Source organism: Cervus canadensis, chromosome 21 (assembly GCF_019320065.1).
Source record: "Cervus canadensis isolate Bull #8, Minnesota chromosome 21, ASM1932006v1, whole genome shotgun sequence".
Lineage (NCBI taxonomy): Eukaryota > Metazoa > Chordata > Mammalia > Artiodactyla > Cervidae > Cervus > Cervus canadensis.
The window spans coordinates 30,314,838-30,341,970 of record NC_057406.1 but is presented as its reverse complement, the minus strand read 5'-3'; the positions used below and the strand labels follow the sequence as shown (position 1 = coordinate 30,341,970).

The window sequence follows — 27,133 nt, the reverse complement described above, 5'->3', positions numbered from 1 at the left end:
AGAAACCCAGAGAGTTCCAAACAGGATAAACCTAAGGCAAAACACCCCAAGATACATATTAATCAAATTAACAAAGATTAAACACAAAGAACAAATATTAAAAGCAGCAAGGGGAAAACAACAAATAACACACAAGGGGATTCCCATAAGGATAATAGCTGATCTTTCAATAGAAACCCTTCAGGCCAGAAGGGAATGGCAGGACATACTTAAAGTGAGGAAAGAAAATAGCCTACAGCCCAGATTACTGTACCCAGCAAGGATCTCTTTCAAGTATGAAGGAGAAATCAAAAGCTTTACAGACAAGCAAAAGTTGGGAGAATTCAGCACCACCAAACCAGTTCTCCAACAAATGCTAAAGGATCTTCTCTAGACAGGAAACACAGAAAGGGTGTATAAACTCAAACCCAAAACAATAAAGTAAATAGCAACGGGATCATACTTATCAATAATTACCTTAAATGTAAATGGGTTGAATGCCCCAACCAAAAGACAAAGACTGGATGAAAGGATACAAAAACAAGACCCCTATATATGTTGCCTACAAGAGACCCACCTCAAAACAAGGGACACATACAGACTGAAAGTGAAGGGCTGGAAAAAGATATTCCATGCAAATAGAGACCAAAAGAAAGCAGGAGTAGCAATACTCATATCAGATAAAATAGACTTTAAAACAAAGGCTGTGAAAAGAGACAAGGAAGGACACTACATAATAATCAAAGGATCAATCCAAGAAGAAGATATAATAATTAAAATATACATACACCCAACATAGGAGCACCGTAATATGTAAGACAAATGCTAACAAGTATGAAAGGGGAAATTAACAATAACACAATAACAGTGGGAGACTTTAATACCCCACTCACACCTATGGATAGATCAACTAAAAAGAAAATTAACAAGGAAACACAACTTTAAATGCTACAATAGATCAATTAGACCTAATTGATATCTATAGGCCATTTCACCCCAAAACAATGAATTTCACCATTTCAATTTCTCAAGCACACATGGAACCTTCTCCAGGATAGATTACATCCTGGGCCATAAATCTAGCCTTGGTAAATTCAAAAAAATTGAATCTTTTCTGACTGCAATGCAGTAATATTAGATGTCAATTACTGGAGAAAAAATTATTAAAAACTCCAACATATGGAGGCTGAACAACACGCTGCTGAATAACCAACAAATCACAGAAGAAATAAAAAAAGAAGCCAAAATATGCATAGAAATGAACAAAAATGAAAACACAACAACCCAAAACAGTGCTAAGGGGAAGGTTCATAGCAAAACAGGCTTATCTCAAGAAACAAGAAAAAGTCAAATAAATAACCTAACTCTACACCTAAAGCAACTAGAAAAGGAAGAACTCTGGGGTTAGTAGAAGGAAAGAAATCTTAAAAATTAGGGCAGAAATAAATGCAAAAGAAACAAAAGAGACCATAGCAAAAATCAACAAAGCCAAAAGCTGGTTCTTTGAGAAGATAAATAAAATTGACAAACCATTAGCCAGACTCAAGAAACAAAGGGAGAAAAATCAAATCAACAAAATTAGAAATGAAAATGGAGAGATCACAACAGACAACACAGAAATACAAAGGATCATAAGAGACTACTCGGAGGAGGCAATGGCACCCCGCTCCAGTACTCTTGCCTGGAAAATCCCATGGATGGAAGAGTCTGGTAGGATGCAGTCCATGGGGTCGCTAAGAGTCAGACACAACTGAGTGACTTCACTTTCACTTTTCACTTTCATGCCTTGGAGAAGGAAATGGCAACCCACTCCAGTGTTCTTGCCTGGAGAATCCCAGGGACGGGGGAGTCTGGTGGGCTTCCGTGTATGGGGGCGCACAGAGTCCGACACGACTGAAGCGACTTAGCAGCAGCAGCAGCAGCAGCAGCAAGAGACTACTATCAGCAACTATATGCCAATAAAATGGACAACTTGGAAGAAATGGAAAATTCTTAGAAAAGTACAACTTTCCAAAACTGAACCAGGAAGAAATAGAAACTCTTAACAGACCCATCACAAACACGGAAATTGGAACGGTAATCAGAAATCTTCCAGCAAACAAAAGCCCAGGACCAGACAGCTTCAGAGCTGAATTCTACTAAAAATTTAGAGAAGAGCTAACACCTGTCCTACTCAAACTCTTTCAGAAAATTGCAGAGGAAGGTAAACTTCCAAACTCATTCTAAGAGGCCACCATCACCCTAATACCAAAACCTGACAAAGATGCCACAAAAACAGAAAACTACAGGCCAATATCACTGATGAACATAGATGCAAAAATCCTTAACAAAATTCTAGCAAACAGAATCCAACAACATATTAAAAAGATCATACATCATGACCAAGTGGGCTTTATCCCAGGGATGCAGGGATTCTTCAATATCCGCAAATCAATCAATGTAATACACCACATTAACAAATTGAAAAATAAAAACCATATGACTACCTCAATAGGTGCAGAGAAAGCTTTTGACAAAATTCAACATCCATTTATGATCAAAACCCTCCAGAAAGCAGGAATAGAAGGAACATACCTCAACATAATAAAAGCTATATATGACAAACCCACAGCAAACATTATCCTCAATGGTGAAAAATTGAAAGCATTTCCCCTAAAGTCAAGAACACGACAAGGGAGCCCACTCTCATGACCACTATTCAACATAGTTTTGGAAGTTTTGGCCACAGCAATCAGAGCAGAAAAAGAAATAAAAGGAATCCAGATTGGAAAAGAAGAAGTAAAACTCTCACTGTTTGCAGATGACATGATCCTCTACATAGAAAACCCTAAAGACTCCACCAGAAAATTATTAGAGCTAATCAATGAATATAGTAAAGTTTCAGGATATAAAATCAACACACAGAAATCCCTTGCATTCCTATACACTAACAATGAGAAAAAAGAAAGAGAAATTAAGGAAACAATTCCATTCACCATTGCAACGAAAAGAAAAAAATATTTAGGAATATATCTACCTAAAGAAACAAAAGACCTTTACATAGAAAACTGTAAAACACTGGTGAAAGAAATCAAAGAGGACACAAACAGATGGAGAAATATATCGTGTTCATGGATTGAAAGAATCAATATAGAGAAAATGACTATACTACCCAAAACAATCTATAGATTCAATGCAATCTCTATCAAGCTACTAATGGTATTTTTTACAGAGCTAGAACAAATAATTTCACAATTTGTATGGAAATACAAAAAATGTCAAAAAGCCAAAGCAATCTTAGAAAGAAGAATGGAACTGGAGGAATCAACCTGCCTGACTTTAGTCTCTACTACAAAGCCACAGTCATCAAGACAGTATGGCACTGGCACAAAGACAGAAATATAGATCAATAGAAGAAAATAGAAAGCCCAGAGATAAATCCACACACCTATGGAGACCTTATCTTTGGCAAAGGAGGCCAGAATATACAATGGAGAAAAGACAATCTCTTTAACAAGTGGCGCTGTGAAAGCTGGTCAACCACTTGTAAAAGAATGAAACTAGAACACTTTCTAACACCATACACAAAAGTAAACTCAAAATGGATTAAAGATCTAAACATAAGATCAGAAACTATAAAACTCCTAGAGGAGAACATAGGCAAAACACTCTCCGACATAAACCACAGCAAGATCCTCTATGACCCACCTCCCAGAATATTGGAAATAAAAGCAAAAATAAACAAATGGGACCTAATTAAAATGAAAAGCTTCTGCACAACAAAGGAAACTATAAGCAAGGTGAAAAGACAGCCCTCAGATTGGGAGAAAATAATAGCAAATGAAGCAACTGACAAAGAATTAATCTCAAAAATATACAAGCAGCTCCTGCAGCTCAATTCCAGAAAAATAAACGACCCAATCAAAAAATGGGCCAAAGAACTAAACAGACATTTCTCCAAAGAAGACATACAGATGGCTAACAAACACATGAAAAGATGCTCAACATCACTCATTATCAGAGAAATGCAAATCAAAACCACAATGAGGTACCATCTCACGCCAGTCAGAATGGCTGCTATCCAAAAGTCTATAAGCAATAAATGCTGGAGAGGGTGTGGAGAAAAGGGAACCCTCTTACATTGTTGGTGTGAATGCAAACTAGTACAGCCGCTATGGAGAACAGTGTGGAGATTCCTCAAAAAACTGGAAATAGAACTGCCATATGACCCAGCAATCCCACTGCTGGGCATACACACCAAGGAAACCAGAACTGAAGGAGACACATGTACCCCAATGTTCATCACAGCACTGTTTATAATAGCCAGGACATGGAAGCAACCTAGATATCCATCGGGAGACAATGGATAAGAAAGCTGTGGTACATATACACAATGGATTATTACTCAGCCATTGAAAAGAATACATTTGAATCAGTTCTAATGAGGTGGATGAAACTGGAGCCTATTATACAGAGGGAAGTAAGCCAGAAAGAAAGACACCAATACAGTATACTAACGCATATATGTGGAATTTAAAAAGATGGTAATGATAACCCTGTATGCGAGACAGCAAAAGAGACACAGAGGTATAGAACAGTCTTTTGGACTCTGTGGGAAAGGGCGAGGGTGGGATGATTTGGGAGAATGGCATTGAAACATGTATATTATCATATGTGAAACAAATCGCCAGTCCAGGTTTGATGCATGATACAGGGTGTTCAGGGCTGGTGCACTGGGATGACCCAGGCGGATGGGATGGGGAGGGAGGTGCGAGGGAGGTTCAGGATGGGGAACACATGTACACCCGTGGCAGATTCATGTCAATGTATGGCAAAACCAATACAATATTGTAAGTAAATAGCCTCCAATTAAAATAAATAAATTTATATTTTTAAAAATAATTAAAAAAAAAAAAAAGAAACAGCTTATATGTACACAGAAAAGTCACTCCAAGTTACAATTATTCAGTAAATGGTCAGACAATGAAACTTTCATTTCTCTTCTTTTCCCACAGGCATTGATTTCTCTCCCTGGCCACATCTGTTTCTTGTAGTTAGAGATAACCAGCAACATCAGTTCTTCATTTTATAAGCAAATGCTGCTAGTACAGTTTCAACTTGAATGACAACCCACCCACTAGAAACTCAGCTTCAAGAAATTTAAGTATTGGAAACATGCTTAAGAGATGGGAAATAAAAAAAAATGACTCTCTCTCTATATATATATACATATATACATGCATATAATGTATGTGTGTATTTGTGTGTGTGTAAAAGAGTCTGAATCAAGTCTGAATCTTAAATCCTTGCTCATATTGTACCCCAAGTTTAATAAGTATCTAGCTATGAGAGACACAGGTGTCTTTCAGATACTATGTTATTTGTATATAAAAAGATGAAAAAAACCTCAAGTAATTTATAATTCTAATAAGATTAACCTGGTTTCATAACCACAGAAGAACAAAAACAGAAAAAAAATAGAACTGAAAGGATTCCCACAGGCAGGCACACAGACAGTGGCAAGACCAAAGTGCTTTCTGGTTCTATTTTTAGCTAACAGAGTAACTTGAGGCCAGTCACTCAGACTCTGGGTATTCATTTGGATGACATGATGTCAAGGTTTCTATTCCATTCTAAAGTTCTATGAATTTGGCTTTAGAAACAGTTGATAATCTGGTGACAGGGCTTCCTAGGTGGCTCAGTGGTAAAGAATCTGCCTGCCAATGCAGAAGATGCAGGGACTCAGGTTCAATCCCTGGGTTGGGAAGATCCCCTGGAGGAGAAAATGGCAACCTACTACAGTGTTCTTGCCTGGAGAATCCCATGGACAGAGGAGCCTGGCAGGCTACAGTCCATAGGGTTGCAGAGTCAGACACAATTAAAGCAACTTAGCACACATGCACATAAGGGATAAGAGTTAGTAGCTCAATCGTATCTGACTCTTTGAGACCCCGTGGATTGTAGCCCGCCAGGCTCCTCTGTCCATGGGATTCTCCTGGCAAGAATACTGGAGTGGGTTGCCATTTCCTCCTCCAGGGGTTCTTCCTGACCCAGAGATTGAACCTGGGTCTCCCACATTGCAGGCAGATTCCTTACCACCAGGGAAGCCCTTAGCACACATGCACATAGCTGAGAAATAACTTTTCCTTCACCCTCTTAAGGCTCCCTGGCTGGGTCTGAAAAGTAAATTGACAAAAACAGGTTAACAAGAGAAAAGCATTTATTGAATCATTAAAATTTTGTTTAAAGCATTTAATTAAATTTTATTAAACTTTTACACATACATGGGAACCCTCACAAAAAGAAACCCCAAAGAATTGACCAGAGGAGAGAAGTTTTATAACTTTTAGACCAAGAAACAATAAATTTGTGAAGAATTTGACAAGACAGGGATTTGGGCTAGTGGTAGTAGATAGTGAAAAAGTGGTTAGAAAGTTAAAGGTTAGCTTAACAAAAGTTTGTTTATACACATTTTCCTTCTTCCTGGTAAAGGAAGGGTACCTATCACAGGGGAGATCTATCACCTGCTCTCAGGGAAGACGGGTGATATAGGGGGAGGGGAGGTCAGAGAAAACTTATTAATCCTACTGTTTCCTCAACCCCTTCAGTTTAAGATATTCAAGATGCCAAGGTACCGTATTTTGAGGGTGGCGTGTCCTGAATCCTGCCAAAGGATTTTATTATATGAATCATTGTATATAAAATTGTCTTTCACACTTCATACATAAAAAGATCACTGGTCTGGTTATACAATTCTCAAAAATCTTCGAGGCAGGTGGTGTGTCCCCTCCTGGCACTGAGAGCTGCAGATGGAGAACTCAGTTTGATCAATCAGATTAGTAACTGACTGTGGAGGGAGGGGATGGAGATATGGTAGAAGAGCTACAACCTCTTATTTTTTCTCGTCCCATCTCCTTACCAAAGACACGCAGTAGCAGGGCTGACAAGAAGGGGGAAAACTAGGAAGATACTTAGAAATCTATAGCAATGTAGATTGACTGTTTTTGGAAAACAGAAGAGAAGGATCTACGGTGGCTTCTAGATTTCTTGTCAGAGTGAGTCACTGGTCTTATTTCAAACTTGGATTCAAGATGAACATAATACTACTTTTGAGGTTACAGTGGCTCAGAAAGTAAAGAACCGGCCTGCAATGCAGCAGACCCAGGTTTGATCCCTGGATCAGGAAGATCCTCTGGAGAAGGGAAGGAAATGGCACTCCACTCCAATACTCTTTTCTGGAAAATCCCATGGACAGAGAAGCCTGAAGGGATATAGTCCATGGGGTGGCAGAGTCAGACATGACTGAGCAGCTAACACTTTCACTTTCTTTCACCAAATCCTTTTTATCCCTGATCATCTTGTTTCAGTTTGTAAGTAGACTGTGTCTTCATGGGCACTAAGGTCCACACTAACTGGCCTCTGTAATCCTGGAGTTTGAGGTTTATCAATTTTTCTAGCCACATTCTTTCTTAGGGGCTCTTTTCTTTGCATCTTTTTATTGTATTTTAGCCAAATCTCTATTACCACTTATCACACTGAATTGTAATTGGAAGAGTTGGCCTACCTATCTCCTTGGAACTGGGAGCACCTCAGTGAGCACAGTGTTACACTTGTCTTTGTACTTCCCACACTTGCCACTGAGATGAAATTAAAGAATAGGATTAATGGCCATCTACACAAAATAAATAACACTAGCAAAAAAGAAAAAGGAAAAAACTCCCTTTCAAATGCAAGGGGTTTCTGAGATTGCTGTACCTGAAAACATATTAATAAACACATACAACTGAATCCAAATCTTTGGGAAACTTTCACCTGCTTAATCATTCATTCACTCACTCATTCATTCACTCATTCACCAACACTGAGGTACCAGGCACAGGGCTGGGTGTTGGAGACACAGACTGAATGGACACATGAAGCCTTGGAGTCGCTCAGGGACTAAGAGAAACTGCATTTCACTCACTAGTGGCCCAATTATATGCCCTTGAGACCATACAGATTGGTAGAGAAGTTTAAAATGCAGGCACTAGGCCTTACTGACTTCACAGGCAAGTGTATGTGTGTGCGCGCACACACGCTCAGTTGTGTCTCTTTGTGACCCCGTGGACTGTAGCCTGCCAGGTTTCTCTGTCCAAGGAATTTTCCAGGCAAGAATACTGGGGTGGGTTGCCATTTCCACTTCCTCCTCCAAGGCACCTTTCCAACCCAGAGATCAAACCTGCCTCTCTTGCATCTCCTGCATCAGCAGACGAATTCTTTACCGATGAGCCACCAGTAGGTAGTTACTGCCTATTTGCTGAGTTAAGGTGGGGAAAACCCTTCCATCAAATGAACTCCAGAAGCAGGAGGATTATTCCAGAGAAACTACACACACCAGCAGCATCTCAGCTTAGAAGAGTGGTCCTCTAAAGTTGACCTGGAATGCCAAAGAGAAATTTACTTCTACTGGGACTAAATTTATCCAATCAAGAGCGTGAGAGTCCAGAAGGGCTGAAGATGGCCAGGTTTCAGAAATAACGCAGCCTCTGTGTGCAAGAGTCTTTAAGTCCGGAGGCTAGCAGAGATCGCGGCCGCCTTAGCGGCCAGAAGGTGACCTCCTCAATTGGGCCGAGGGAGGGCGTGGGCGCACCGGAGCCCTTGTCCTTGAAGAGGATTGAACGAGCCGGGGGGAGGGGTGGGCGGTGCTCGGGTTTCCAATCACAATAGAGGAAGCTCGGAGGCGGCCAAGGGGCGGGCCCGCCTGCTCTTCCTCCCTCCTTGCTGATCCTGCGCCGGAGGAGACGCACGCTGCTGACCTCGTCTTCTTCGTGCAGCCCTCACCACTGTCTGGAGAACTTTCTTTCCCCTGGTAGGTTTCAGCTGGGACCCTGCATCCTGGCTCTGCGGAAAGACCTGGTGGGACTTGTGCAGCAAGACTCAGCGGGCGAAGGACCAGGAAGGACATCTGAGCTCGCGGGCCTGGAGCCCTGAGCATCCGGATCGGGTTGGGGCGGGGGCCCTGTCCCGGGGCTGGGGGACCCGGCGGAGCCGAGGGCCTCCGCCCGATCTCCGGGCTGTGTCGGCCGCCTATCGGAGCTCGCGGCCAGTCTGTGCCCTCCCGGGGGACGGATTTGTCGCATTTGCCGCTACATCCCGGTCCTGCGTGTCCTTGATGGGTTCATGGCGGCCGCATCACCCTCGGTGCCTGCTGGCGGGCGCCCGGACACGTGCCGGAGGAGTCGGGGCAGGGAGAAGGGGCCAGGCGACCCGTGAAGCTGGGGGATGAGGGGGCTGTTGGCGCCCACGACCTCGGGCCTGGATAAACGCCCGGCTTTTCGGGGATGAGAGTGAAGGATGATCTTGGCCCTGCCCTTAGCCTCTCCCCAGCCCTTCCCGGAGCGATGGGCCGGCTCGTTTCTGGCCTTTTTTTCCTTGATGCTTCGGATGCTGTTTATTTACCGGCTTTGGGTGTTGAGAGTTTAGAAAGGCCTAGACTTTTCCACGCTAGAGACCTTCTCTGGGGAGATCCGTGGTGGCTGCCTCCCCTGGTGACCTGAGCTCAGCGCTGCGGCGCGAAGAGGAAGAGGTTGCCCGTGGGCGGTCGGCACTGCGGGCTGGAGGGATGGAGTGGGGGAGGGGAGAGCCGGCTCTCAGCCGAGGAATTGCAGGGCAAAAATTGGCTGTTTAGAAGGTTAGAATCGAGATAGTCTGAAAAGTGGAGCTTTGTTCTGAACTAAAGGCACGGATTCTTTTCTAGTGATTTATATCCACAGAAGGGGCAGGAGCTTGGGGATGAAAAGGACCAAGTATCGATTATTTTTACCCTGTTTTTCATTTTTTGTCCTTACAAGCCGCCACTGATCTTGAAACAGGCCTGTGTATGATATAAAACATTTTCTTGTCATTTCTTACAACCCTATTAAAGAACCCCTGTTAAAGAAAAAAAAATTTAAATCACATTTCTGTAGAAAGATCTGAAAGAAAATCTGTATTGGCTCAAGCCTCTACAATGTCATATCTGAAATTCCCCAGATAGTTTAAAAGGTCTATCTGAACGACTAATCTGTATTTCTAGAGCAGTCTTTCTGGATTTTTGTTTTCCACCGCTTTGCTGGATCCTCTATACCTAGAAGATCTTAAACCAACTAGTGAAAATACCGTGATGAAGAGAAACTTAGCCTTTGTATCTCAGTTCAGCAGGAGAGGCAGCATTCATTCTTCGGATTCTGCTCAACTGCTCAAAATGCAGGACGTGTAAATTTCACTGCAAGGTCATCTATTTGTGGAAACATTTGCACCATTGTATATTTCTTTTTTTCTCTAGCATCCAGGAGAAAACTGCCAATGTACTTTGGAAAGGCAAAATAATCTCCCAGCATAGACCCTAATGATTGGTGGGGAATAGTTTTTTGGGGGGGGGAAATAGCTATAGAACGAAACAGTTGCTAAACAGTTGTCTCCAAATTCAAGTACTTTATTCCAACTAGGAGTCTTACTGACTCTTACCTAATATATACAATTACTCAACCAGGTTTTGTTACTTAGTCCTTTGCAGATGAGAAACAAAAAACCAGACTGGGAAGCGCAGGGGTACAATTTGAAAGAGGGACCTTGCCCTGCCACGTGGCTGTCTGCAGCAAAGGAAAAGGCAGACACAAATAGTAGACATTTTAATGGGTTATAATTATAAATGATACTTAATTTTGAAGAGAGGGCTTTTAAAAAAATATCATCTGAATCCTATCTTTAAGAAGGCAGGTTGATACACCAAGTTTCACCATTTGTTTTATTTATCCAGAAAACTCACCTGATAACCTGATGAGAGAAATACAGTTGGTGTTACTTGTATAAATGCTTCCTAACAGTTTCCTTCTTTTTTAAAAAAAAAAACTTTATTTATTTATTTTTACTTTTTCTTTAATGGCTGGAAAGAAGCTGACTCAAAGGCTGGTGTTTTCCTTATGTGGTCCCTTTGGGGGGAAATGTATTAAGTATCTACCCACCTTCCAGTAAGCTTCCAAGGCACACTAAAAGGAATTCAGAGTAATAATTTTTACAGATTTTGTGCAAACATATTTGTCACTATTTTATCATTATTGTATTTATTGAAGCACACATTGTATGTCCAGTACACTGACAAATTTTAAGTGAGACCTCAGTAGAAGAAGAAAATAGACAAACCAGTTGGTCCCTATCTTCTAAGAGTGATAATAACCATTGATAGTAGAAATTTTATTCAAATTATATTCATAAGTAGCTCTTCTTTTAGACCAAGTTTAATATGGGTTAATACTGGGCCCTAACTTAAATAAATATTCTGTAGGGAGCATGGAAACCAATCAGCTAATCTAAATGTTGTTTATCCAGGAAATGAATAGCCACAAGACAATTATTACAGCTTTGTTAAATACAACTAGATAGTCATAGGCTGAAGAGAAGAACGCAAACTCTAAAGGGCTTCATGGAGATTTTTGTCTTGAAATTTTTGTTAGTGGGTCACATTTTTTCTTTTTCTTTTTTTTTAAAGAAACTGTGTTCTGGAATACCATTAGGCTCATTTTAAAATGTATTTGGATTCAAACTTGCAACACTAACATTACAAGTTTCCCTTCCTGTTTCTCAAGTGGATACATGTATCATATTTTGATTATTTTCTTTCAGGGCACAATGGCAACTCTTAAGGACAAACTGATTGCACCAGTTGCCGAAGAAGAGGGAACAACCCCAAACAATAAGATCACTGTAGTGGGTGTTGGACAAGTTGGTATGGCATGTGCCATCAGCATTCTGGGAAAGGTACTTTTCAAGAACTCCATACGTGATAGGTAGTTTCATCATGTATATGCAGTCTCTTTAGGCTTTTGAGAATTTGATTGTATCTTTAAAAGGTTTTTTTTTCCCGTGAAAATTTTAAAATAAGTTGTAGACCTGGTGATGCTTTATCTTTAAACACATTAGCAAATATTTCCTGAGAGAATGACATTCTTATCTGATACAATAGACTTACTGTACTCAATAATACTGATTAAACACTATTATTTACTATACAGTACCCAGATTATAGTTCTCCAGTTATCAGAATCATACCTTTTCTCCCCTAGTCCAAGATCATATTATTGTATACTTTTCATGTCTCTTTATTCTTCCTTAATCTGGAACTTAGCCCTTCTTCATCTCTCATGTTACTGGTCAGTTTGAAGAGACATCAGTTTTGTAGGATGCCCCTCGATTAATGTTGGTCTGATGTTTGTAACTGAGTTCAGGTTATATTTGGGGGTGGCATTATGACCAGGTGATGGCCTGTCCTCACAGTGCGTTACATCAGGAGGTGTGTAATGTTATCTTGCCTCGTTATCGGCACAGTTGCTTTTTGAGGTCATGGAAATATCCTATATTATTCCCCTCAAGCCTTCACTCAGTTGTTTAATTTTAATGTAATTTCAAATTTACAGAAAATTTGCAAGAGTATTTTTTAAAAAGTAAAACTTCCGTATTCACTTCACCCAGATTTACCAGTTCTTAATGTATTTCTGTTTGTGTGTGCACACAAATGTGTGCCTGTGTGTATGAGTGTATGCATGTGTGTGCATGTATGCATGCACATGTGCATATGGGGCTTTTTTCTGAACCCTTTGAGAATAAATGCAGACATGGCCTTCCTTCTATCTGAGTACTTTTCCTCAGAATAGGACATATTCTAACATAATCAGTTATCAACATCAGAAGCTTTAATACTGATAACATGCTTCTAGCACCTTCCGCTCCTCTAGATTATATTTCCCCACATACCTCCATAGACTTTTAGTTTGCCTCCTCTCTAATTACTTCATTGTTTTCTGAAGGCTGTTTTAAATGTTTTTTATGGGGATCCCCTGCCTCAAAAAATGTTGCTGGGCCTTCGGTAGAACACACTGTCTTTTTGTATTGTATGCGAAGGCTGCTGGAATAACTCCTAGGCAAGCATATTTCTGTCTATAAAATTTAAATTCTAAAGGATCAAATTCTGAATCTTCACTGAGGAAAGAATCATCAAAGAAATCAACTAAAATGTGTAGTGCACGCCAATGAAAGTTTTATTCTTTTGCATTTTTCCTGGCTAGTTTAATTGACTAGGTTCCCCTAATTTAGGAGAAGAGCTGCTCCCCAAGTTACAGGGGAAATAAATAACCACAATTTAATGTTTACCATGCATACCAATAAAAATGGAAAAAAATATTCCAGCTTACTTTTCTTTTAAAATATTTATTGTGTAACATATTTTAAGTGTTTTGTTTAAAATGCTTTATTTAAACAGTAATCTCAATAAATGGAAACTGTTCATATCCTGTTTCCAGATACGGTAGTTGAGGCTTGACTAGATTAAGTGGCCGCCTGCCTATTATCACACAGTTGGTGATGGTTGAGCTGTATTTGAGCCCGGGACTCTGAACTCTTAACCACAGTAACTCTGGCATTTCTTTTTATTCTATGCTAGTGTTGGGCAATTAAAGACAATTTTTTTTTTAATTGAAGTATAGTTGGTTTACAATATTGTGCTAGTTTGAAGTGTACAGCAAGCTGATTCAGTTATACGTATGTATATGTATATGTATATTCTTTTCCAGGTTCTTTCTCATCATAGAGTATTACAAGATAATTGAGAACAGTTCACAGGTCCTACAGTATTGTGTATGTGTTAATCCCAGACTCCTGATAATTTCTCTCTCCCTGCCCCAAACATAAATGTATTAATAAAATAGTAAAGATTTTTCATTCCTTAAGCTAAACTCAAAATTTGGACGTTTTAGGAAATTAGCAATATATCTGAGCTATCGTTATTCTCTGAGAACCTCTCTGATTGTTTTAATTGTAAATGCAAAGTCCTCTTTGATAAATAATTTAATTGACTCTCTCTGCTGTTATATAATACTTTGGCCCAATTCAAGTGCTTGAGAACCAACCAGGCCCCTAGCACAGTAGGAATCTTTCAGCTGAGCTTCTGAGAAGGAAGGACTGCCTTGTTCAAGGACCATTTTACTAATTAAAAATGTTTAAATCTTCTTGTAACGGGGAAGGATTAGAGTCAAAGTTGTTATTACTATTTGGTAAGGATTATAAGCCCCATTCCTTTAATAATAAAGATACCCAAAAGAGAGAGAGAAAGAAAGGGAACTAGCCAATTCTATTTTGTTAAGTATATATTACTTTATTCCTCTACAAAGTTTCTAGGGAATGTTGTCATCACTATACTACTGGTGGAAAAACACAAACTCAGAACGATTAAGTGCCTTAATTAAGATCTCAGAGATCTTACATCCCCGGTGTGGTTTTCAGAGGATACACAATGCTTTGGCCCAGAAAGGGGATGAGCTAGGGCATCAGACTGGTTGAGAAGGTTCGTACCTTGACTGGGCCCATGGAGGTACCTGAGTCCAACCTCCACCATGACAAAGATGCTAATGTTTTCTGCTTCTCTTGCCCATTTTCCACATCCTAATTGCCAACATGGAAACCATTGTATAAAAATAGCTCCCCTGCTTAGAACTGCATACATAAATGAAATACAGGGAGGATCTTTCCCTGCGTGTCTCTCAGAGCAAGACAGGGTGCACACCTCCAGGGGGTACCATTCGGAATGTTGTGGATTCCTTCCAGTGCTATGCGGTGGCTGGTGCCCACCTCTGACTTCATCTCTTACCTTCTCCCCTCTTCAAAGCACTAAGATCATCACGGCTTCAGTATTAGCCACTCAGTCATATCCAACTCTTTGTGACCCCATGGACTGTAGCCCACCAGGCTCCTCTGTCCATGGAATTCTCCAGGCAAGAATACTGGAGTGGGTTGCCATTTCCTTCTCCAGGGGATCTTCCCAACCCAGGGATCGAACCTGGGTCTGCTACTTTGCAGGCAGATTATTAAATGCAAATTCCCTGAGCTACCAGGGAAGCCTATAGCTTAAACCCTTTTATTTTTAAAAAGCATTTTAAAAATTATTGTATTTATTTGGCTGTGTCTGGTCTTAGCTGCAGCCTGCAGGATCTTTTGTGGTTGGCGTAGGCTCTCTGGTTATGGCACACAGGTTCTGGATTGCACGGGCTCAGCAGTTGCGGTGCTTGAGCTTAGTGGCTCTGTGGCATGTGGGAATCTTAGTTCCCCAGCCAGGGATCGAACCTGCACCCCCTGCATGGGAGGCAGATTCTTAACTACCAGGGAAGTCCCTTAAACCCTTTTAGAACTTGATTTCCCTTCCTCTGGAATGACTGCCTTGGATCATCAGAGTTAACTCCCTCCTATCATTCATATCAGGCCTTTGCGGACAGGTCTTCCTTAATCATCCAATACCAAGTAAGCTTCCTTCCATTTCCTTTAACTTCACTCTGCCTTGCGCTGCTTATAGCATTTCCATGATCAGAACCATCTTAAATTGTTTGCTTCACTCCTCTCCCCTTCCTGGTACATTCCATGAGAGCAGGAACCTTGTCAGATTTGTTCATTACTATATTCCTCACTAGTAGAATAATGCCTGGCACGTTGAGTAGTGAACATGTATTAAATAATGGATATTCCTCTTACTAAGAAACAGCACTTATATCTGGTCAAATTTTAATCAGAGCTTTTCCTTTTTCCTGGTTTCTCCTGTCACCCCTACCAATCATAAGGTGTCTGCTTTGGCTGCCAAGACCCCATCACGTTGTCAAGGTCATATAGAGCTTCCATGTGATTATTCTGCCCTTAGCCTCTGACCAGCTGTTTTTGGTTTGAGTGTCTGTCAGTCAACTGTAGTCACATTCTTCTATAAACACAGCATACAGAGCAATGTAATTACAGACATACTGCAAAGTAGTTTTTGCACTGCAAGACTTGGCCTAAAAGTGAAACTTAATTAGAATTTGGTGTTTGTACAAGAATAGACAGGCTAATGGAACAGACTCAAAACCCAGAAACAAAACCAAAGAATATTTAATACAAAGGGACATGCCAGAGAAGAAAACCAAATTATTGAATAAGCGGTGGTTGTCCATTTAGCTATTTGGAAAAAGTTATACCTTTTCCTCCCACAAAATGTCATGCAGACTAAACACTTGAATATAAAAATGCAGAATGCAGCCATCAAATATTAAAGTACTGGTAGCACAGTTGGATGTGACTTAGCAACTAAAAAGCAACAAAAACAATAGTTTGCTAGCTCAGGGACCAAGAGGTAGGTTGTGGCTATGTCTGGTCCACATAGGACTTAGATTAAGAGATAATAATTTTTTTTTTTTTTTTTTTTTTGGCCAAGCCGTCCAGCATTCCGGATCTTAGTTTCTCCACCAGGATTTGAACCTGTGTCCACTATAGTGGAAGTACAGAGTCTTAACCACTGAACCACCAGGAAAGTCCAAAGTGACGATTTTTGTCTTATGTTAAACAGGCTATCAACAAATGTTGTTCTTGGCTTCTAACTGACCTTGTTCCTCAATAAGTTAGTGCTTTTGCAGTTAATCTAAGCCTTGATGTATTGATCATTTTAAAATATGCAGCTTAAGTGGAATATACATGTGGTAAATTCATTGGCTAGTATACACTAGGTGAATACAGAAAGATTTATTTAAGTCCAAGTGTCAGTACTTAGTCACACATCTTCTGTTTGCCTGCCTCCCACTGGGAGGATATTCAGTCGCATAAATGCAGCTAAATTCAGCGCTGCAATTATTTTCTCCAAGTGTTGGATCTCTTCCTTCCTTGCCAGCTGACTATGCACTTCTCCGCCAATTCTCTACCCACAGAGACAAAACAGAGATCTGAGATCCTGTGACATCCTTTTCCACTTAAGCCCCAAATTGTTGTGCCCCTTGACTTCAACAGCACACATGTGATGTCCCCAAAATAAGAGTGACATCCCCAGTACTTGGCACCTGAAAGGAATGGTTATGAAGTTCTCTGGAATGAATTTAGGGCTCCAGAAACAAGCAAGAGCTTTGTGTGATCTTGCAAAGGAACGAAACCATTTTAAGTGTTAAAAACATGTGTAAGTGAAAAGGGGTGAACATTAATGCCTGCATTTGACATACATGGAAGGAGAAAATACTTCACAGGGAAGCCTGGCGTGCTGCAGTCCATGGGGTCACAAAGAGTCGAACATGACTCCGTGGCTGAGCAACAACAAAGCAACCCCAGTTCATAAAAGGGTCCTTTGAAGTTGGCAAGTGAAATCAACTGCTTGGAACTAAGAATGCATTCAGTCACAGGGAAGTTTGAGTCTCAGAGAAACCCTCCCAAGCAAGCCTATTGTAGCTCCCTGCTTCAGGCCAGCCGACACTGGTTTTCTAGAAACAGGTGACAGTCTTTATTCCTAGGCTCCGACCTGGAGCAGGACCTGTTTTGCTGGCAAGTTAACTGGGTCGAGTTTTCTTATTGGCCACCTCTTCTCTCTTTCTCTGCCTTTCCCTCTGCTGCTCAGAGCCTTCCTGACCCTTCCCAATTCCACATGGATTATTCTATCTTAGCCTTCAAAGCACTTTCTGAACCTGAGTTACGTCATACTTTTCCCCCTTTACATAACTTATCAAACTATCCTTCACATATTAGGTGAATTATTTTGCTAAGAGCCTGAAAGAGCAATAAAGGCCAGGATTTGGGTGATAGGTCAATTGGAAGGGTTAATTGCTTTTTAAAAGAGTTCGTAGGGACTTCCCTGGTGATCCAGTGGTTAAGACCCCATGCTCCCAAGGTAGGAGGCATGGGTTTGACTCCTGGTCGGGGAACTAAGATCCCACACGCTACAGGACATGGTCAAAAATATGATTAAAAAAAAGAAATAGAATTTGTAAATTACGAGTTTTCAGAAGACAACTGACTCACTTATTTTTTAAGTTTTTGGGCCATGTTGCATGACACGCAAGGTTTTAGTTGCCTGACCGGGGATCAAACCTGTGCCTTCTGCATTGGAGGCCTGGAGTCTTAAAGACAACTGATGTTAAAAGCTGAAAGGTTATTTAAACGCAACTATATCTCTTGATGCGAAGAGCCGATTCACTAGAAAAGACTCTGATGCTGGGAAAGATTGAAGGCAAAAGGAGAAGGGGGTGGTAGAGAATTAGGTGGTTAGATGGCATCACTGACTTAATGCACGTGAATCTGAGCAAACTGCGGGAGATGGTGAAGGACAGGAAAGCCTGACATGCTTTAGTCTGTGGGGTCACAGAGTCAGACACAACTGAACAACAACAGATCAACAGCTCCCTTTTCCTGAGGAGAAAAGATTGAGGACTTGCTGAAAAGCAGACAGGATAGTTGATTGAGGGTATTACTTGGGATGGATGGCACAAGATGACAATCGGAATAGAAAATAAGAAAACATTGACACTGGCCAAGTTTGCCTTGAAAGCGTATGGAGAATTCACTAGCCCTGTAGCCCTGTGCTCCTGACTCTTATCTTTCATCAGCAGGATGTTCAAATTAGTCAGAGCCAACCTGAGGGTTCCTAGCTTCAACCAGGGCTTCAAAGCCTGCTCTGAAGTGAACTGAGCCTCTTGTTTTAAATGAAATCTGCCCTCTCTAAATCCCTCCAAACTAGGAGTGACCTTCAGGATGGACACAATGCCCAAGACTGTTTCTAGGTCTTTGTGAGTCTATTTTTTTGCCTTCACCCTCCTTTAATGTGAAGACTTGAGCACCCTGAGGCCACTGTTGAACCACAATACTTGCATGTTTACAGATTCTTAAAACAATTATATCAAGCTCACTGAATGTCCATTGAGTACTAGAGGTGAAATTCTTTAAAACAAAAATGGTATCAAATATTAATAGTTCATTATTCAAAATGTTTCATCATCAAATTGTTGAAAGCACACCTAACTCCATGGTAAAAATTCTTCCCTAGGTTTTTAGACATTGGGCATTTCCATTTCAAGGGTCTTTGACTTAAATACTGTGAACTGAGGTGTCCTTGAGTGGCTTGGAGTCCTAACAGCTCTTTTTGTGTTTATAGTCCCTGACTGATGAGCTTGCTCTTGTGGATGTTTTGGAAGATAAACTCAAGGGAGAAATGATGGACCTGCAGCATGGGAGCTTATTCCTTCAGACACCAAAAATTGTGGCAGACAAAGGTAGGCTCCTTTCATGACCAAAGTGATCAAATAATAAATTGATACCCTCACTCCCTGAGAGAAAACAGGTTTTCCCATCCCGGTGAATCTAATGTCAGCAGTTTCTTGTTTCCTTCTGGGTCCAATTCATCCTCAGGGACAATCATAATTGTTATCTCTGTAAACCCTCCCCCTTGTGCCTTGCACATATACAGTGTGCAAGGCACAAGGAAATTGGATCCAAATGCTTACTTACACATACCTGAGAACAGGGATGTTTTAGATCCGAAAAAATGTTTGCACAAAATAATTTGAGTGCCTCAAGAATCTAAATAAATTTGTATTCTAGCCATCTTTGTTCTGGATTAATGCATTTATGCAGTAATATGGCTGTGCCTACAGATATAGTAATGTCCAGCCTCCAAAATAATTTCTAACAATACTACTAATCCTGCTACTACTAATAATAATAGTGTGTGTGTCAATCACTCAGTCATGTCCAACTCTTTGCCGCCACATGGACCCCTCCATAACCCCCAGGCTCTTCTGTCCACGGGATTACCCAGGCAAGAATACTGGAGTGGGTTGCCATTCCATTCTCCAGGGGATCTTCCCAACCCAGGGATCGAACCTAGGTCTCCTACATTGCGGGCAGATTCTTTACCATCTGAGTCACAGGGCAAGTCCTCTGCTAATGATCGCTGTTACTTATTGAATTATTAGCATTCTGGGTATTGTGAAACTTGTTGCATGTCTCATCTTCACTGCAGCCCTGTGAAAAGTGGGTCTTATTACCTCCATTTTATGGAAGAGGAAGCTGATAAATTAGTAACTGTCAAAAGTCACATAGCAACATGGTTTAATTCTATGAGTCATCCATAAGTATTGAGTCTAAAGACCACATCCAATCAAAATGTCTATGATTTGAGAAAAGGATTCACTTGCTTGGGGTAAAAAATAAAATACTCTCTAGAGAAACTCACTGCTAAAAACAATAAGCTTCTTTAAAATACTGAGTATTAGAAATTAAATTCTAGCCAAGAACAAACACTTGAGTGCCTTCTTTAGCCTTCATAAATTGAATTAACATTACAAGTTGACAGTAGCTTCCAATTGCTTTTTTGTTGGATGACTGCCAGTTGAACTTTGCACTCACTGTTTATACTTTGTATTATTCCTGACAATCCAATATTCTCTAAAGCCAATACAATTTTGAATCTGTTAACAAGAAACATAATTTAGGGCCGTCTTTGTTTCCTGGGTTCATTTTCTGAGCTAGTGTTATGGTCAGAATGGTTCCACATGGCTCAAGGAGGAAGAAGAACACCATGGAACACTGGTGTTGCAACTCAACGTTACACAGAAAATGTAATTCTCACATAAATATTCCATGAGCTTATTGTATGTTTGGGTTCCTAGAGCATCTCACATGGCATGTTTTGATGCAGAGTTGTATGTAAAGTCCTTTTCTCCTCTCCTTCAAGATTACTCTGTCACTGCCAATTCCAAGATCGTGGTGGTAACTGCAGGAGTTCGCCAGCAAGAGGGGGAGAGTCGCCTGAATTTGGTGCAAAGGAACGTTAACGTCTTCAAGTTCATCATTCCTCAGATTGTCAAGTACAGTCCTGACTGCATCATCATTGTGGTTTCCAACCCAGGTATCATTGTGATGTCTTAAGGATCAGTTCTGTTCAATTCATTACTTTGGGATTTTTTTTTTTTCTTTTCCTTTTTTTTTTTTAACTTATAAAAAATCTTTTCTGGTGTTTGGCCTAAGCAATTCACGTGTCTTCCGTTAATTGGCTACAGAGAATGATGTTTGCAAAACCCCTGGCACATTCCCAGGCCACATGCGGAAGAATGTGAGAAGAGCTTTATATAAAGCAGTTTCATCTCCTTATTTTATCTGGGTTTGTTGGAAAGTCTAAAAGCTTTAAAAATTTTCTATTAAGATTATCCTGGGATACAAAATGAGGCATTTGAATGTGGCTCCAGATTGGAAGGAATATTTTAGCATATTTGACCTTCTGTTTTCCAGAAAATGCACTTTAGTCTTCTTATTTCTAAAATTCTTGAAAATTAAGTTGACTGATTTTTTTTTTTAAGGAGTTAAAGCCATTGATTAGTCTAGGTTTAAAGATGGAAAATAGCCTGTTGATGGACAAATACACGTTTAACACCAAATGTTGTAACTTAAAATTTCTGATTAGAAAGAACTGTATTCTTTCAGCCCAAAGAGTCAGAATTCACTGTTTCACACTTCTTTTGCCTATAATTTGCCACCAAGCTTACTTTTTATTGGTAAGCACAGTAGATAAATATGTTGTTAAATGGTAAAGCTGATTACCTCTGATACTTCACGTAGAGAAACATTGTGAGAGCCAGGAAAATCCTTAAATTTTATGGGATATTGAGAGTTGGGAGCCAGCAAGACCATCTTGGCTTGGAGTTTCCCAGTCAACCTTGTATCTAAAATTTCTCATAAATAGAGAGTGGCAAATAGATGTAGGGCATGAGTGACAAACAGCAGGCACAAATGAAGTTGCTACATCCTGTGCTTAAGGCAGACATTATTAACTGGTTATACAACTTTTCCAGGTATAGCTTCAAAGTCTTAAGTCTCCAGGGAGTCACTCCTACTGAGTCAGTGTTGCCAAGGAAGAGGTTATGATATCCAGGCCAAAATGACCTTAAAATATCTCAGCCAGGGTCTGTATATGAGAGTGGGGGTGGAGACTTGCCTTCTTGGTGTGCACATTTTCCTGCTTTTTACAGCTTAGCCTGTATAAATGCTCTGATCTTCTCCAGCCCGGCAGGTTTTACCTCTGTACCACACCAGAATAAAGGCTCTGTCATTAAATTCTTTCTGTTAAATACTAGAAAATGCAAATACCCTGTATTATAATAATTGTTTACTGAAAACTGTCTTGTTCCCAAAGGTAACTTAGCAGCGTGCCTTGGTTGTTTAGTAACCTATAGCTTTTGATTTCTAAAAACAGTTGTTACAATCCTAGAATATTAGAATTGGAAGAAACTTAAGTGATGATCCATATTCAGCCCTTTTTTTCTTTCTTTCCATATATAGTAAATTAATGTGCAAGACTCATATATTCTTGTTTCCAATGATAATGTAAATTAAAACTGCAATATTGCATTTTTCATGTTTTACAATCTCTTGACTATACAGCTTAAAAGTTTTTCTTACCTTTCTAACGCCCGTGGTCCCTAATTATGAAGTCAAGTATTTATATCTTTCTGGCCACATCTCATTTGGGGGATGAGGCAGGGGGGAGAGGAGAAAACCAGGACGCCGCTGATTAACATAGCAGTTGACATCAGTTTTGATGTGCTTACATATATTATTTTTAAAAATTTTAGTGGATATTCTCACATACGTTACCTGGAAACTAAGTGGATTACCCAAGCACCGTGTGATTGGGAGTGGATGTAATCTGGATTCTGCTAGATTTCGCTATCTTATGGCTGAAAAACTTGGCATTCATCCCAGCAGCTGCCATGGATGGATTTTGGGAGAACATGGCGACTCAAGCGGTAAAAAACAAAACAAAACATGGATAGTGTTTGCTGTGTCCTTAGGATATTGTTTCTGCCATTCTGAATTTTTTGTTTTTACATTGTAGTTTATATTTTCACATACTTCACATTACAGATAAGTAATTGTGAGAGAATACTTTGATACTGACTGGGTAAATTCCTGATTCCTTATCAGTTTTTTGCCTCATAAGTTTAGTATCCACTAATGATTCTTAGTTAAATATTATTTAGATAATAATGGTTTAAAAATGGTTATTACTGTGATAGTTTTGAAACATTCTAATTCCATCATTTCATCTTAAACATTGAATATTATACATTGAATAGGCTTATTGTATAAAACTGTAATAATCCAAGACACAATGATAATATTGGTTTTATTAAATCCACTTCTGCCCAATATGCAAGGGGCTATTTTCTCCCTAAAGGTTAAGGTGTAAATTTTTCTTGGAAAAATTTGTAGTGTAATTCTGGAAGAGTGAACTTTGGTACAGTAAGAACTGGGTCTTAAAAATACTACTTAGTTTTTTAAAATATAAGCAGGCAGAAAGTTCAGAATTCCTCAAACTCAGGGTTTAAGATAGTCCCAAACTAGAATCCCTCACGATTTCACAAACCCACAGAAAGGGAAGAATTTCATAACGCCTGTAAGTCTGACACAGCAATTCTGTTTGCATCGAAGTGGTTGAAAGGTAAAAGGTCAGATTTGACGGCAAATGTTAGTCCCTGGGGGGGAGTGTATGGGAGTGAATTGTCATTGGAGCAGTTAGTGGATAACTTGCATCAAGGGTGAAATCTGAACTAAGAGAAGGGAAGATTTTTTTTTTTTTTTTTTAAATAATGTCAGAGGTAAAATGCCTATCTCTCCCCCACTCCCAATAGTGGCTGTTTGGAGCGGAGTGAATGTGGCAGGCGTTTCTCTCCAGGAACTGAATCCAGAAATGGGAACAGACAATGATAGTGAAAATTGGAAGGAAGTGCATAAGATGGTGGTTGAGAGGTAAGCAGGGGTAGGGGGTTTAAGATTTAGGACAATTAATATCATCTTAGATAAAATCGGGAACACTTTCCATGGCTGCCTATTCAGATAGACTTTTTCCAAAATTTTTTTTCTCCTTTTAAAAAAATTTACTCTTTTTTTGTTTGTTTGTTTGAGAGAGAGTGGTTTTTTTTTTTTTTCTTTTTCTTTTCATTTTTTAATTATTTTTTTTCTTTTAGATAGACTCAGCATAGCAAATATGCAGCTATTATCTTCTGAAAGAGGCAAGACTAACTTATGCTGGTCAAACTTGCTATGCTGGTGCCCCTAGGGAAAGCAAATATTTTTCCAGAGAAATTCTGTTGTAATAGGAGTGAAACATGGAATTCACAGATGACAAAGTTGGCTCATTTAGAAAAGTAAACCTAGGCACTGTTGTGTCATAATTGACTAAAATGATACTTACTGATTAATTGTTAATAGTTTTCAAGCTATTAGCAATCAATAGCTTGAACATTGATTCAGTGTCTCTCCACACCCAACCAAGGATGTCCCCTTTCCCCTGTTTTTTAAAACTGCCTTTTGTGACTAACCATTCTCTCTATGACCCTCATGTTTATCATAAAATAAGGTATCATTTTGGACCAGAGTAAAGACTGTGGGCTTAGACTGAAATTATGGGTCTTTTGACACTAACTGTATAATATTGGGAAGCCATTTAACCTTTAAACTGAATCTCAGTTTTCTCCTCTGCAAAGTCTTAAGGTGTTTATATTATAAGTCTAACTGGTTTCTCAAATATGTCGTTTCATTTAGTTCAATTTTAATGACTTTTTTCCCCTAAGAATTTGGCCTGTGTATGGAGAAAAAGGATCTTTAAAAAGTTGAAATAATTCATAGGATTTCATTAAGATAAACCCAATGTAACTCACCCAAGGTCTTTTAATTTGTGATAGATTGCATTAAGTCCCATTTTTCTAGTACTCAGTTACTCCTGCTACCTAATTCTCAAATAAAAGTGCCTTTGTGGGTTCAGAGCTGTATATAATTTGCGCTCAGAAAGTTGTCTGCAAGGTTTTGACATCACTTTGCTCTTAAAAGTTAGTTGGTCATAGTATTTTAGGTGACAGTGATTAGTTGCCTCAAAGGGACCTGAAAATCAAGGTGTAGTTTGTCCTTTGAATGTGAATGTGAAGGTTCTTTTACTTACATTGTTCCCAGATTTTATTAATCTCTTTGGAAATATTTGTGTTTATAAATAAGAAGATTGGTTGCAAAATGTATATGCTACCACTGTGACTTTATAAATGGCCATTTATACAAAAAACTACTTAAATTTGTCAAAGCATCTACATAGTACCTACCATGTAGTTTTAAAGTTTTAAATATTTTACTTAATATATTAACTCATTTAACAAACTTATGAAGTAGATGCCATTGTTACCCTTATTTTACAGAAGTGGACCCTGAGATAGGTAGTTCTTAGGGTGACAGAGTTGAGACAACAGGAATCAAACCACCAGAGCATCTGGTTAGTTACCAAAGCATCTGGTAATTATCTCCTTTATGATTTTTTTTTCTTAGTGCCTATGAAGTCATCAAGCTAAAAGGATATACCAACTGGGCTATTGGATTAAGTGTGGCTGATCTTATTGAATCCATGTTGAAAAATCTATCCAGGATTCACCCAGTGTCAACAATGGTGAAGGTAAACTGTTACAAAATATTAGGTGGTTTCTCGTCGAGTATTCCTTAAGTAGGTGAATTTTAAGAACGATGAGATAATGTCTCAGTCCACAGTTATTTTTCATCTCAAAGTTTTATGGAAACTTTACTCATTTCTATCAGAAGCTTAGGCCAAAAGAGCAAAAGTTTATAGAAGCTGAGACATCAAATGCGTTTTTATAATTCTCCTTTGTATAATGTGGCAAATTAAATATTAACTCTGAGTCTTATTCAGCATATTCTTAGATGATCATTTGAATAAGTTTAATAGTTTCATTTCAAGTTGGTGTATTATAGACTATAGCTTGGCTTTGATGTATGTAGCAACTGATGCCTTAGCAAATTGAGTTTAATTCAGAAGCTATGTAACAGTTAAGTAGAAATTGATTATTTTTAAATAAAACTGAGATAACTGACTCATTTTCTGCAAGCCAACAGCAGGAGTGAAAAAGTAAGGGAAAATGCAGTAGACTGAAAGAAACAAGAGGTAAATATAGAAGTATTGGGGGATAAAGCATGTATCAGATGTTTTGAGGGTTTTTTTGTTATTGTTGTTTGGCTTTTTGACACTATAGCAAAAAAAAATTAAAAGTAAGTATGGCAAAACTGGATAATTGCCCCAGTCCATATATAAAAATTTGTTTATTGCCTCCATTTTGGTATATGTACAAAAACTTTCAGAGCTAATTTAAGAAAATATTAAATTAAAAAAAAGAAAAGAAAATATTAAGCTGACTTGATTAATATACTAAAATAATTACATAATTAAATTGATCCTGTGAGTAAATTACTTCGTACAAACCAGTACAGTGTTTGGGGAATTGCTTGATTTTTTTTTTTTCAGCAGTTCTTGAGTATTCCAAGAATCTTGCCTTTGTGTGACTTCCAGTTACTTTCCTGGACTTTGTAGGTCAACTACTACCTGGAATCTTCTTAACTAAAGAGTTTTCAGGATGTTTAAAATTTCATGAAAAAAAAAAAAAAGCCCAATAAGAACCACATTTGAATGTGATTTAATTTGAAGACATATAAGCAGAGAGGTGTCAATAAGTTTGATAAAGTACTTTAAAAATTCTAGTTTTATCATAGAGTCTATTTGTATATTCTATGTGCAAAATCAAATTTGAAATACAAATATTAGAGATAGATAGGACTGTCAGTGATAAAAACTAGAGGAGTTTATGCTTATCAAATTTCCTGTAATTCGTCCTGTTCAACCCCAGGACCTGTGGTCGTTTCTACCTTTGGTTTCATTTCTTAATCTTGTGCTTTTCTTGTTCTGTCAGGGCATGTATGGCATTGAGAATGAAGTCTTCCTGAGCCTTCCATGTGTGCTGAATGCTCGGGGGTTAACCAGCGTTATCAACCAGAAGCTGAAGGATGAAGAGGTTGCCCAACTCAAGAAGAGTGCAGATACCCTCTGGGGCATCCAGAAGGACCTAAAGGACCTGTGACTTCTGGCTGCGAGGCTGTAGAAACTTAAAACTACGATTTGATTAACCACAAGCCTTTAGTTTGCGTCCATGTACATGGAGCACAGTTCGCTTTTGTCTTCCTAAGTCTGAATCTGGGCTCCCAGAATCAAAGCCCATGCTTGCTATTAAAGCTTGCAAGATGAGTCCTTGAACAAATAAAATAAACCACCTAGCGTAGTGTGCTCCTGTCTCTCGAATTCTTTAATTTCTGAAAGATTTCCATCTGTTTCTTTGTTTTTTAAATAATTCTTCCCCCATATCATAAATTTCCTTAAATTCTGTCATCTACATTTCATCCTGTACTTCTTCCACCAAACAGCACTACAATTCTTTGTCACAACATGTGCTGTGATTTTGTTGTCCTAAGAATGTTACCATTTTTTTGTTTCATGTATTTTAAATTTATTGGGCTG

At 39.2% G+C, this 27,133-nt stretch overlaps 1 protein-coding gene across 1 annotated transcript; it reads left to right on the top strand.

Moving 5' to 3' along the window:
* Window positions 1–8,650: 8,650 nt before the first annotated feature.
* LDHB (lactate dehydrogenase B) lies at window positions 8,651–26,902 on the top strand. The gene is made up of 8 exons (XM_043440864.1): window positions 8,651–8,806; window positions 11,599–11,733; window positions 18,890–19,007; window positions 20,471–20,644; window positions 22,365–22,538; window positions 23,424–23,541; window positions 25,105–25,228; window positions 26,532–26,902. The coding sequence occupies exons 2-8, from the start codon at window positions 11,605–11,607 to the stop codon at window positions 26,697–26,699; spliced, it is 1,005 nt and encodes a 334-aa protein (XP_043296799.1). The 5' UTR covers window positions 8,651–8,806; window positions 11,599–11,604; the 3' UTR covers window positions 26,700–26,902.
* Window positions 26,903–27,133: the final 231 nt, after the last annotated feature.